At 42.2% G+C, this 13,120-nt stretch overlaps 1 protein-coding gene across 3 annotated transcripts; it reads left to right on the top strand.

Annotated features, from left to right (window-relative positions):
- The first annotated feature begins 5,711 nt into the window (after window positions 1-5,711).
- CMA1 (chymase 1) lies at window positions 5,712-8,715 on the top strand. Of its 3 annotated transcripts, none has more exons than XM_037735618.1 (5): window positions 5,712-5,878; window positions 6,552-6,702; window positions 7,452-7,518; window positions 7,774-8,028; window positions 8,409-8,715. In XM_037735618.1, the coding sequence occupies exons 1-5, from the start codon at window positions 5,821-5,823 to the stop codon at window positions 8,550-8,552; spliced, it is 675 nt and encodes a 224-aa protein (XP_037591546.1). In that variant the 5' UTR covers window positions 5,712-5,820; the 3' UTR covers window positions 8,553-8,715. The 3 variants fall into 3 exon arrangements, with proteins under 3 accessions (XP_037591546.1, XP_017376109.1, XP_037591547.1); XM_017520620.2 differs by having other exon boundaries at window positions 5,715-5,878; window positions 7,452-7,587; XM_037735619.1 differs by having other exon boundaries at window positions 5,723-5,878; window positions 6,628-6,702; window positions 7,452-7,587.
- The last annotated feature ends 4,405 nt before the right edge of the window (window positions 8,716-13,120 follow it).

Here is a 13,120-nt window from a genome sequence, read left to right as displayed (position 1 = left end):
GTTCTATTTCTTGAGCTGGGTAATGGTTCCATTAATGTTTAATTTATAATTATTGATTTAAACAAAAATATTGTTTGCACTCTTGAGTATGTATGTTATCATTCTCAGTTTTAACATAATTAACATGGACCATAACCAGAGAGAAACCTTTTTTTCTGTAGCCTGATCATACAGAAGACCTGTGCTCCTCACCAGCCTTTAGGGATGCCCTTAAGTGATGGGGTCCTGGCTGTCTGTGTCCAAAAAGTCCCCTTAAAGTCACTCATTGAAGGCCTGTTTGTGTGGCTGCCATTTCTACTGTTCACTGACCCATTCCCTGAGCAGGCAGTGCCCCCTCCTTACCTCAGTCATTAACTGAAAGTGAAGTATTGATTTGTCCACCTTTAGTAGCATATAGATCATTAAAGGGAATGTTTGCAATTGTGAAAAAGAACTTCAGGTTTCGGGGGGAAGAAAAGGGTTGGGAGAGAGGAGTTTCCTAAGAGGTATCCCTGTTAATACATAATCAATATGCAAGTTTATTTATACATCTCTCCATGTCCACTTCACCTGTATCTTGCCATTCTTGACCTGCATTTCCATCCTTTTTACCTTCCCCAGAGGCCAACTCATTTTCTTTGAACAAACCGGCGTTCCCCAGGAAAAAAAAGAATGAAGTACTGGGAGCGGTCCGTTGTCCTGATTTGCTCCCTCTGCCTTTCCTTCCAACTATGGTTGGGAAGAAACACCATTGAAAAATCCCTAAATGACCCGTGCAGGGTTGACTCTACTCTGTGGCCATGGACACATGCTGTTGATAACACCTGTCTCATGAGTCTCACACAACTTTCCCTTTCACATTATCTTCCCCATCAGCTTTACCAAAACCATACCTGCATCCTGAGCAGAATCTGACTTTTAAGAAACTAAGGAATCTCCTTGCAACCAAGAATGACTAGACCAATAAGACAACCTTTAAGACCCCAGAACAATATAGAAATACAACAATACAGTAATAGCAATAATGAGATATCAAGCTGTTGCAGGGCCATCTAGAATACAACCATTTTCAGTCCAGGAATTATACTCTCACAGCTTGGCTCACAGGAAGCAGAAATGAAGATGATAAGGATCAGGGCTGAACCTGTGGTCACCAGCTCCACCACTGGCACCAGCCACAGAGTAAACAAGATTCATATCGACCCCTGGGATGGAAAGATTAATTGTTGCCTTATCAACCTCTGCCACAGCCCACCCAGAAAAGATACATTCATCATGGCTACAATGTTACAGAAGGTGATGGCCCAAAGAGTAGGCCTGCCTGACTGACACTGAGATAAGGGGAGCAGTAGGATCTCAGAGGCTACAGCAGAAACATCCACATAAAAGAGCTTTGCCCAAACTTATGATAAAAGGCAGACTCTCCCTACTTTAATACTAGCACAATGCAGAAATGGTGAATGGAAAGAGAAATCTTAGGAAGAACCTCCCAAAAAAGCAAAATGTTTTTAGGCTTGTGCTGAAGAGACTGGAGAAGAAATAAGGACACACAACACTGTGAAATCTTCCTTCTGCCCCAACACTGGGAATAATCTCCCACGATCTCTCCATATCTCATTATCCTGGATACTCTGGCCACTCAAAAATATATGTGCAGAGTACAGTAGTTCAAACATGAACTATTGTGTTAGGAGTAAAGGAAAGAATATAGTAAAATAAATCAATTTGAAAGTAATTCTCTTAAATTGCTCTATAGATGTTTAATGTAAGCTAGTAGCTGTTAAACTTAAACCCTAAATTCAGAAAAACTTGGTCATTCAGAAACATCAATAATAGAAACGGGTAGAGTTTACTGCAAGGGCAAACAGAGTGAGCTCCAGTCTGCTTCAGGAAAAATCTGCCAATACCGTAAAGGATGTATTCTGCCTGCCCCACTGCACTACTGCTCACTCTGAGCCCATGCCATCAGCTGTCTCTGACTCATTCTCTTGTAAAGGAGTTCTTTACAAGAGAATGCAACATTTATGAAAGTTTCTAGGTGTTTTATACCTGCCAACTCGAGGGTTAAAACATGCACATGCTCAATCAAGACAGACACAGTCATTACTCAAAGAATAAGAAGCAGCCTGGCAGCACATAAATGAACAGAAAAAAAGATATTATAGGCAAAGCATGGAATAACCAAAGTCTATAACTGATGTTAATCTGTAATGTGTTTAGGAGAATTTAAAGGAAGTATAAGATTTATTCTTTTATCAAATATATATATATATATATATATATTTGAGATATATATACATATTTGAGATATATATATATTTGAGATATATATATATTTGAGATATATATATATATATATATTTGAGATATATATATATAAAAAATATATCCAGTGAGGCCATACCTATCAATTATCCATCAAGTGGTGACATGGCAGCATAAGGTAAAACACAAAGGAACAAAACCAACATTTATTAAGAACCAGTCATGTGGCATTTCACATTGAGTACCATATTCAGTTCTCAAAAAGCCTTGTACTGTAACATTCTTCATATTTTATGGATGCAGTAACTAAGCCTGAGAACTTTAAAATTTTTCCTAAGTTCAGACACACAGCTAAGAGGCAGAACCAGGGTTCAAGCTCACCCCATCTAACCACAAAGCAAAGTTCACACCTTAAATGTCAAAGTGAATAATAGCACAGCTAATACATGCTTTGGAAACTCAGAGAAGAAATTATCTCTCTGCATTATAGTGACTAAGGAATCATTGCCATTATTCAAATGTCAGTGCTTCTACGTTAGGCCCAAACTTTCTGTCCTACTGTGAATCAACACTCGACTCAACCTCTACTTAAATATCTGCAGTGATGGGAAAATCACTTACCTCACCTGACCACACAGACAGTTTTGTAAAACCATACACTTTTGTAAAAACAGACTGTTGATAAGTTCTTTCTTATACATACTCAACAGCTGCTTCCCAAGATGCTATAGGATTATGTCTAGAGGCAAACTAGCCAGAGGCAATGTCCAAAATACACCATAGCCCTGTGCAGCAAAGGTCCCACTGCCCCTTGGTTGGCCCAAACGTTCTACGCAGCACTGGATACCTGAATCATCATCAATTATTTCCACAAACCCTGACCCCTCTGCCACTCATCCTCACACTAGAAGAATTCATTCCACATGATAATAGCTCCCTCATGTTGCTCCCTGCTAAGTCAAATTGTACACCCCTTTATCTGATTAATAGTCTGATTAACAAGTCACATGACCTAAATGCAAAAGAAGCTAGGAAGGGAAGTTTGTAGATTCTACTTTAGTAAGGCAAAAGTTATCATTGGGAATTCCTCTAATACAGGAAAGGTGTTCCAGAGACATTAAGGAGCCATATACATGGCAAATGTCCACTCCTATCCATCACTTGGTTGCCCAATATCAATATTCATTCTTTTGCCATACTTAAAGTTTCTAAGAACAAAAATTAACCCACTGAACATAATCCTCCCTATCTTTTACATAAAGGAAAATGAGGCTTGACTCAGCAGAACTGAAATAACGCAGTCTCAACAGTTACTGTTTTCAACTGCAAGAACCAAGTCTCTAGGTAAGATCTGCTCTACGACTAGTTTGGTCACATTTTCAATTTGATATTCTCTAGTTTCCCAACTTGATAACTGTACACTAAACCATAAAGTTCATTACCAACATGCTACATATAAAATAGCCCAAAAAAAAAAAAGGGAAAAAGACAGAGAAAAAAGAAATCTCTTAAAATACACAAGTATACACATGACGGAGCAAAGAAGAAAATGTGAGAAGATAGTGCAGTCCTCGTTTCTGAAATTGGTACCCTGACTGGGGCTGTACCTATTCCATTTCCTCATCCTCAGCCAGGCAGGTAGAGAAAAACTTAAGTCTTGGTGGATGTGAATCTTGATGCTATGGAGTTATCATACTAGCCCCAGACTACCCACCTCTTCAATTCTATCAGTGAAAACAAACACCTTTGATTTGTTAAGCCTCTGCTTTTTTGGTCTAACTGATGTAAGACCATAGAACAAGACTTCTCCAGCTCCAGATTCTCCTCTTTCCTGCTAATGGTGGAAAGCCCAGAGTAGAGTTGCCAACTTCAGCAAATAAAAATACAGGACTCCCAGTTAAATTCAAATTTTAGATAAACAACAATTTTTTAGTTTTAGTATATCTCATTCAATATTTGGGATATAGTTAATTTAAAAATGATTTGTTGTTCATCTGAAATACAAATTTAACTGGGCATTCTGAATATTCTCTGGCAACCCTCTAGAGAGTGAAGAAAGTGGTACAAGGACACCTAAGATGCCCAGATTTGAAAAGACATTAGGAATGTGTATAAATGTTTTATTCTAGAGAGAGTAAGAGCTGTATATAGAACTTGGGAAATTGAGTTAAAAGCAACAGAAGACCTGGCCAATACATACTAGGGGTAAATCACTCTGGTCACGAGCCCAAGCTGAGACCAAGGGGATAGCTAAATGATTTGGAAAAGACACTTATCCCCTACACATCCCCATCTTTGAACTAAATGCCTTACAAATCTCCAGGGAAAATGGCAGTCCATCATGTGGACTCCTTTCTCTAAGTCCAGGGAAAATAACAGGTATGTGCTTGAAACCCACTTCTGATATTATAAGTTGTGTGATCTTGGTCATGTTAATGTGTCTGAGTCTCAATTCTACAATTGTAAAGTGATAGTAATGGTGTGTCCCCAGGTTGTTGTGGAAATCTTGATTCTTAATGTAACAGAAGGGAAACCCCAACCTCTCTGGAACAAACACCCTTCTCCTACATCTTTACTTATTCTCTACATTGGCAGGACTCTATTCCTCTATTTCTCTTTAGTGCTAGAGTAGATAGGGCTCTTGATTTGGAATCAGGAAAATCTAATTCTGAACCATAAGCCATGATAGCAGATATATATATATATTTATATCATATCATGACATAGTAATGATGATAACAGTAATGCCTATTGATAGGGTTGCTATGAAAGTAATATCTCTAAGAGTTGTGACAATATATGATGTGCCTGCACTCTCAGAATTCCAATCCCAATTGCTCTTTGCATAAAGTTCTGTCCTAGGGTCTCTTCCTTTCCCACATCTACCCTTCCTGGATCTCTCTTCTGCCAAAAACATGTGGTTCAGAGGAAGAGACAGACCCAGGTCAATGTTTTTCAAATTGCAAGGAATCATCCTTTAAGTGAGGTTGTTGCTCAAGTTTTGACATGTAGTGGAATGGAATGGAGTGGAGTGAAGTGGAGTAGAGTGGAATGGAAACTAACAGAGAACATTGCACATGGTTAACATAAAGATTGTTTCTGAAACTTTTGATTTGTGCTTACATACTCTTACACACATGTGTGCATGCACTGGGACTCTGCAATATGCATTTCTGACTATGGACCATAGCCATTAAAGTAGGCATGCTTCCAAATGTTCAGTGCAAACACCCGCCCCATGTTTCCGATGGGCCTTTCACAAGCTGCCCTAACTGGAAAAGAAAGACAAGGTCCCTCCATTTCCTGCCCCTAACTTCAGAAAAGTCACCATGGTTGAGGGTACATCTGAGAAATCAGCACTTGGGAGTTCAGGCCTCAAGTTCCTCTCTAAAAAAACACAGGGTGATTCTGGGGGAAGTTCTGATCAGAAAGACAGCCAATTCAGAGTGAGAGAAGAAAACATGACCATGCAGTTCCTGTGGTTACCAGCCCTGCCCTTCTCTTGCCTGCTGGGAGTCATAAAACCCAAGACTAGAAAGGAAAACCAGCATTTGCTCAGGCAGCCTCTCTGGAAAGATGCCACTTCTTCCTCTCCCCCTGCTACTCTTTCTCCTGTACTCCAGAGCTGAAACTGGTGAGTATTGGGGTTCTTAACTCTGAGATCTGCAGTATCAGCTCGTGAAACAAAGATGTTTAGTCTTAAAATAGCTAACTCTTAAACAGGGTTCCAAGATCTCTCTTCAAGAGTCCCACAAGGAAATTTCCACTTTGGAGATGCACCCCCCCCCCAACATCCACTGCCATTCTCTGAAGCCTAGGATAGCTCCCAGGAATGAGGAATCCCACCTCAATTGCGGAAAAGCCCAGAGCAAGTGGAAAAAAGAGGGGTGTCCCCAGGAAAACTGATATGTTCTCTTAATCTTCTGAGCATAAGGGCTACCCATTACCTTGTGATTTGCTCACTCTGACCACACTTATGGGCTGTGGAGAAATCTAAAACAGGAATATGAACATCGGGTTCTACATAGAGACAGAGGAGGGTGGGCCAAGGCAAGGTGGAAGTGGGGGAAATCTGAATTGAAAACATCTGAATGGAGCTAAGGCAGGGCCTTAGCTGTTGCACCTGGAGGAAAGAATGACATTTCACGTGAGAGGTTGTGGGTGGGGAAAAGATACGAAATGCAGGAGACAGGAGAGGGAAGATGGGCAAAACACAGGGTGAGAATGAGATTCCAGGGAAGCCTTGCTCAGCTTTAACCCAACTTGTTCATTCATTGGAGAGAGTACCAATGCCTGTGTTCTTCCAGGGCAGATCATCAGGGGCACAGAATGCAAGCCACATTCCCGCCCCTACATGGCCTTCCTAGAAATTGTCACTTCCAGGGGTCTCCCGAAAGCTTGTGGTGGTTTCCTGATAAGACGGAACTTTGTGCTGACGGCTGCTCACTGTGCAGGAAGGTGAGACAACAGGGTCCATTTATGTCCAAGCAGGAGAGGAACAACCAGAGTAGCACCAGTGTTACACCTGCAATGGGGCCTGAAGAGGGGGTCCTGGGTCCGGTCAACTTTCAGGAGAGGGAAGACTTGGGCTCAAAGACTTTAGTCCATGACTGAATGGTTCCTTGAGCCTCAGTCACTGTAAGCTAAGCTCCCTTTTGGAGGAAAAGGAGGCCCCATCTAAGGTCCCTCCTGTAGCAGTAGCTCTCCTCATCCCTACCCTACTCAAGACATACAGTTCGCTTTTCAGGGCCCTACCCATTCTCAGGGCCACTTCCTCTATGGTCTTTTCAAGAACACTGGCCTCTAGTTCTCAGGGTCCTGAACCTATCCTTTTATGGGAGGCAGAGAACAGGGTCCACATGAGACCTTCACTTTCCCCTTTTACTGGTATCTCCTGCCTCAGGGGGCTGGTCCTCATGCAGGCTCCCTGAATTAGAAAATGCAAACCCTGTCCCCTGAGTCCTCCCTGGCCTGTTCATTCCCCAACAATTCCAGGGGTCCTGGAAATTGTGTCTCTTCCTTGAGAAAGCTCTTTCATAAAAAAAACCTGAGCCCCCAAACGCCAAAAGTGGCCCATGAAAAGGAAGATGGGCAGAGTCTGATAATTCAGTGAGAGACTCCAGTCCCTTTTCTCAGACTGAGCTCACCTCAGGAGAAACCCCAAGCCATTACTGTCACTCTTTTTCCTTCCTTCTTCCTCACAACAGGTCTATAACAGTCACCCTTGGAGCCCATAACATAACAGAGAAAGAAGACACCTGGCAGATGATTAAGGTTGTAAAGCAATTCCGTCATCCAAAATATAACGAGTCTACTTTTCACCACGATATCATGTTACTAAAGGTGACAACACCTCTCTTCTCCTTTTCCACTTCCCATTCTCCTAAGCTTCTCCTTCGGGTCCTCATTGCCCTGAATTTTTCTTAGGGCTTAGCTCTAACATGAAGCAACTTACCCTGTCCCTCCCTGATCACTTCCAACTGTCCAGAGCCCATTTTGAGGACTGACAGTCCTTCATTCCCTTCACAGTTGAAGGATAAAGCCAACCTGGCACTGGCCGTGGGGACACTCCCCCTCCCATCCCAATTCAACTTTGTCCCACCTGGGAGAATGTGCCGGGTGGCTGGCTGGGGAAGAACAGGTGTGATGGAGCCGATCTCAGACACTCTGCAAGAGGTGAAGCTGAGACTCATGGAACCCCAGGCCTGCAGCCACTTCAGAGACTTTGACCACAATCTTCAGCTGTGTGTGGGAAATCCCAAGAAGACAAAATCTGCATTTAAGGTGATCCTCCAACTAGGTTTCTTCTCCAAAACTCACTGTTCAGGGGTCAGAATGCTCCTAGAAGATGGGGTCAGAAGGCTATCAGCCAGTGAAAGGGTTGGCATCACAGGAATTGTCTGTCCTCCCATGGCCCAAGACAGCCTCTAATCGTCCATTCCAGTCTACTGCACTGGGGGAATGGGTTAACGTGAAGAATGTGGATGACTGTCCCAAGAAAGGAAGAAGGGGCATCAGAACTAGATGTATAAATAAGGAGCCCCACCCAGCTCCCAGGTCTGACTTGAGGTCTCACTGTGACTCTAAGCTGGCTGGCAGGCAGGAGTGGAGGACTTCCTGGCCTCACCTCCTGCTCTACCTCTCTCTCTCTCCTTCCCCTACAGGGAGACTCCGGGGGCCCTCTTCTGTGTGCTGGGGTGGCCCAGGGCATTGTATCCTATGGACGGGTGGATGCAAAGCCCCCTGCTGTCTTCACCCGAATCTCCCATTACCGGCCCTGGATCAATAAGGTCCTGCAGGCAAATTAACCCTGGATCCTGAGCCAGCCTTAAACAGAACCTGGAACTGGACCTGAGCAGCAAAGTGTGTGTCACTCATTCTGGCCTGACCTTGGTCCCTTGGCCACAACCCAGAGCCTCCAGAAGTGTCCTACCGGTCATAGAACTCTCAATAAATCTCAATAAAGATCCAGCTCCCCGTCATGAGTGTGTGTTCCCTCTCAGCTGCTCTCTTCTCCCTGCACGTAGCAACCTGATTCATGGTCCAAGCACCCAAGAATTTGAATTTGGAAGGGGTGTGTGTATGTGTGTGTGTGTGTGTGTGTGTGTGTGTGTGTGTGAGAGAGAGAGAGAGAGAGAGAGGAAGAGAGACAGACAGAGACAGAGTGAGGAAGAGAGAGAGAGGCAGAGAGACAGATACAAAGGAAAAATGAAAAAAAAAATTCGATGAAAAAAAAGAGATTCTTCTCTGGAAAGGCAGGATCCATACTTCCAGCTTAAGAAATGACACCAAATCCTTCCTTGCCTTAATCATCAACCCTATACCAATTCTGATTTGTCTTTAGTAATATTCAGAATCACTAAGAACATTTTGAATTATAAACAAGATGTAAGATGTTTACAGCAACCCTGGCCTCTTCCTACTAGATGCCAGTAGCAACACCCCCTTCTCCACCACAAAGTTGTAACAAACAAAATATCTCCAGGCATTGCTAAATGTCCCCAGGCAAGGGAGGGAGGGGGAAAGAATGATTGCTCTCAGTGGAAGACCACTGGTTTAGGTACATGATATAAAGAAGGCAGTTGATGCCACACAGAGTCCTCCTCATAGTCCACATCGATAAGAAAAGATCTTCACTCTGTGAAGCTTTCATCTGATATGCAGAGAAGATTGCCTCTCACTGAGTCATTGTTACAAAACAGATACTGAGAGATTAGAGAAGAGACAGCATCACAAGGTCCACATGAGCAACATCCATCTACAAATGGCTTCACCCAAACCAGCAGGAAGTCCAAAACCTAGAGCCTGCTCAATACAAACCCTTGTCATGGGAGACTGGAAGAGAGAAAACAGGGCAGGACGTGGACAGGACAGCCAGGGCCTGAGGCTGGCAACACCCATCATTTCTGAGGGTGTGCTAAACACCTTTGGCCAAGTGAACTATTGCTAGGAATTTGTCTTTAAGAAAGAATCAAAGACATGCACAAAGATTCATGCATAAAAATTTAAATCTCAACATTTTTAATAACAAAAATCTGGAATCCCAGACATGGAACAAAGCTTACATGATAAACTTGTGTGATTGAATATTTTGAACTCTTAAAAATTTGTGTTAAAAACATTTAATATGGAAAACTTCAATAAAATTCAATATATTCAATATAATATAATGCTTTTAAAAGGAATATGAAAATCTTCCTATAGAATATCAATTTTGTAGCTATATATTTTATATATGCATAGGAAAAAACTGGAAGTAGTTTTCAACATAATTATGGGGGTTATCTCTACAGGATGGGATTAATAGCTATTCTGATTTTGTCTTTATGCTGGCTCCAAGCCCCATCCATGTATTCTAACTATTAAGGATGCAGCACCACTCATGGTTCCACCAGTGGATACATGCATATACCCATCTTCAGAATCCCATTGGTCAGGGTTTCTGCATGGGAAGCAAGCATCCTTCCATTCCCAGGTCACATCACTCAGTCCATTCAGGAAGCTATCAGAGAAGCTAAGCCCCTAAAATTTCCCTCAGGTCAGTGAGCAGGCATAGCAGTCTTTCCTGGCAATTGGTGTCAATGGCCAACCGCAATCTCCTGAAAAGATGTAAAGAGGATTGGTAAATCAAGCTACAGTCTCCACTGCCACATCTGATCCCAGAGTCCTAATTGATATTTTGCATCTCACTTCTGCCACCCACTCTAAGTTCTCTCCACTCCCCCATCTAGCAGTTCAGTGAGTTTGTGCTGTAGTCTGATAGAGTGACCCAGACCTCCACCCTGAGAGGACTGAGCTGTTAGTTGCTTTGCATTTATTAGGTTTTGGTTGTTGTAACTGCCCATTTACAATTACCAGTAAGCACAAAAGTATAGGGGCTACTTCCAGCAAATCCCCTGGGTTGCAGTCATACTCCTATCTTCTCCCATTGCATTGCAACAGCCCTAGCTTCTCACAGTAATTAAGACCAAATACTCTAGCCATAAAGCAGCCATTTCCTTTGCCTGCTGGTCCACTGTTATGAGGAGCCCCAAAAGGCTGAATGATAGTCACAACGTTCAGTTCACTGGAGCCTTTCCCACCTCCACTGGAGAAAGTATTTTCTTCCTGGAAACTTAGACCTCTAAAGTTGAAGAATTTGAGTTTGCAGGAACAGGAAGGCACAAATTCCACAAGTAAGTCCTTGGGAGTGATAACTAAAGGGATCAATTCTACTTCTATCCCTCGGTTCCTGGACCCATATATTCTAGCTATTTGGGGACACTGAACCATAGATTGGTTGTTGATTCAGCATATGTACCAAACCCTAGAAAGCAGTGCTCCAACTTCCAACCCTACAGAATGTCGTCTCTAAGCTAGCACCTTAGCTGAGCTTTCAACAGGCCAGCTCATCATTCCATTAGGTTGACTGCTTCTGGGTTGCATGGTATATAATAAGACCGATGAGCCCATCATTTTACATTATTTGCCACAAAATGAGTCCTTTGCTCTGAGGTAAAATGTGTGAGAGCCAGGTTGATGGATTGGGGAATCTGTAAGCCCTTATATGGTGGTGGTGGCAGAGGAATTTTAGGCAGAGAAGGAAAACTCATATCTAGAGCAGGTATCAATGGTGATATAGATAATGTCCATCTCCTCCAAAGTAGAGGGGTCAACCTCTCACTAGATAACTGCCTGGTCTCTGCAAGAGCAGTGCCATCTCAAAGACTCAGGGATAGTCTCTGCTGCTGGCAAGTTAGTTGATTAACAGTGGGAAGACCCAAATCGACTTTGGTGAGAGTGTCCATGTTCTTGGGCCCACGAATAGCCTCTGTTCTCAATCTCCATGACCATTCTACTCTGCTCATGGCCCATTGTTCCAGCAGCAGGTAGTCAAAAAGAAAATGTGGCTAACATCCACAACCCTTATTGCCCCTTTACCTGGTTGAGAGTCTCTGTGAGCCCATTTGGTCCAGTGCTCAGGCACAGCAACTTCTCCTTAGCAGGTAGCACTGTGCAAGTGGGGTTCTTGGTCTGTGGTGGCAGCAGCAGTGGCAGCGATGAGTAAGCAGGAATTTACAACCATGAGAACAGAGTGAGTTGCCACTAGAGCCACTCCAACCTAAAAGCAAAGCAAGCAGTCAATGCAAGTAGAATCCAGAGGAGCTGGGGTGCTGTATAAACTGGACCAGGTGCACTGGTCCTTACTCAGTGATATAGTTGGGATCCTCCAGGAACAAGTTCACCTTTGTTCTGCTGATAATTAGATCATCCTGAGCAAAGGTATATTGCCAAATTATGTATATAAATGTCATCTGTTCGAGTGGGTGAAGGAGGGTGTTGAGGAGGTAACACCAGTGGTGAATGAGAAAATAAAAACTGCCCACCTGAAGTCCAGAAACAAGAGAATCTGAATAATGCAAGGAATGAATTTTAGTAGACCTTGTCGATGCCCTTCCCAGGACCTCTTTAGCAGTTGATGCACCCATTCCCCAGCTGTTATGAGTGATAGTCATTAACCAATGTCCATGTCCATGAGTCCACATATATCCTTTCCCCGAGCGACTTCTCTCTGTACAAAATAGATGCCCAAATTGATTTTTGACAAGGCTCCCAAGGACGTATGATAGAAAAATAGTCTATTCAATAGATGGTGTTAGGAAAACTGGATATCCACATGCAGAAGAATGAAATTAGACCCTTGTCTCACACTATATACAAAAATCAACTCAAAATGAATTAAAGGTTTAAATATAAAATCCGAAATTTTAAAACTACTAGAAGAAAACATAGGAGAAAACTCCATTACATTGCTCTGGGCAATGAATTTTTTGGTATTATCCCAAAAACACAGGCAACAAAGCAAAAATAGACAAATGGGATTGCATCAAACTAAAAGTCTTCTTCACAACCAAGGAAACAATCAACAGAGTGAAGAAACAATGAATAGAATGGGAGAAAATATTTGCAAATCATATATCTAATAAGGGGTTAATATTCAAACTAAATAAAGAACTCAAACAATTCAATAGCAAGAAAGCAAATAACCCAATTTTAAAATGGACAAAGAACCTAATAGACATTTCTCAAAAAAAGAAATACAAACAGCCAATAAGTATATGAAAAAATGCTCAACATCACTGAACATCATGGAAATGCAAATTAAACACAATGAGGTATCACCCATTAGAATGGCAATTATCAAAAAATAAAAGATAACTGATAGGATGTAGAGAAAAGAGAATACTTATACACTGTTGATGGCAATGTAAATTAGTATAACCATTATGAAAAAACTATGGAGGTTTACCCAAAAATTTAAAACATAATTGCCATATGATCAGGCAATCCCACTACTGGTTATATATTTAAAGGAACTGAAATAAGCATGCCAAAG

Source organism: Cebus imitator, unplaced genomic scaffold (assembly GCF_001604975.1).
Source record: "Cebus imitator isolate Cc_AM_T3 unplaced genomic scaffold, Cebus_imitator-1.0 Scaffold862, whole genome shotgun sequence".
In the NCBI taxonomy this organism is placed as follows: domain Eukaryota; kingdom Metazoa; phylum Chordata; class Mammalia; order Primates; family Cebidae; genus Cebus; species Cebus imitator.
This window is presented reverse-complemented; position numbering and strand designations above follow the sequence as displayed.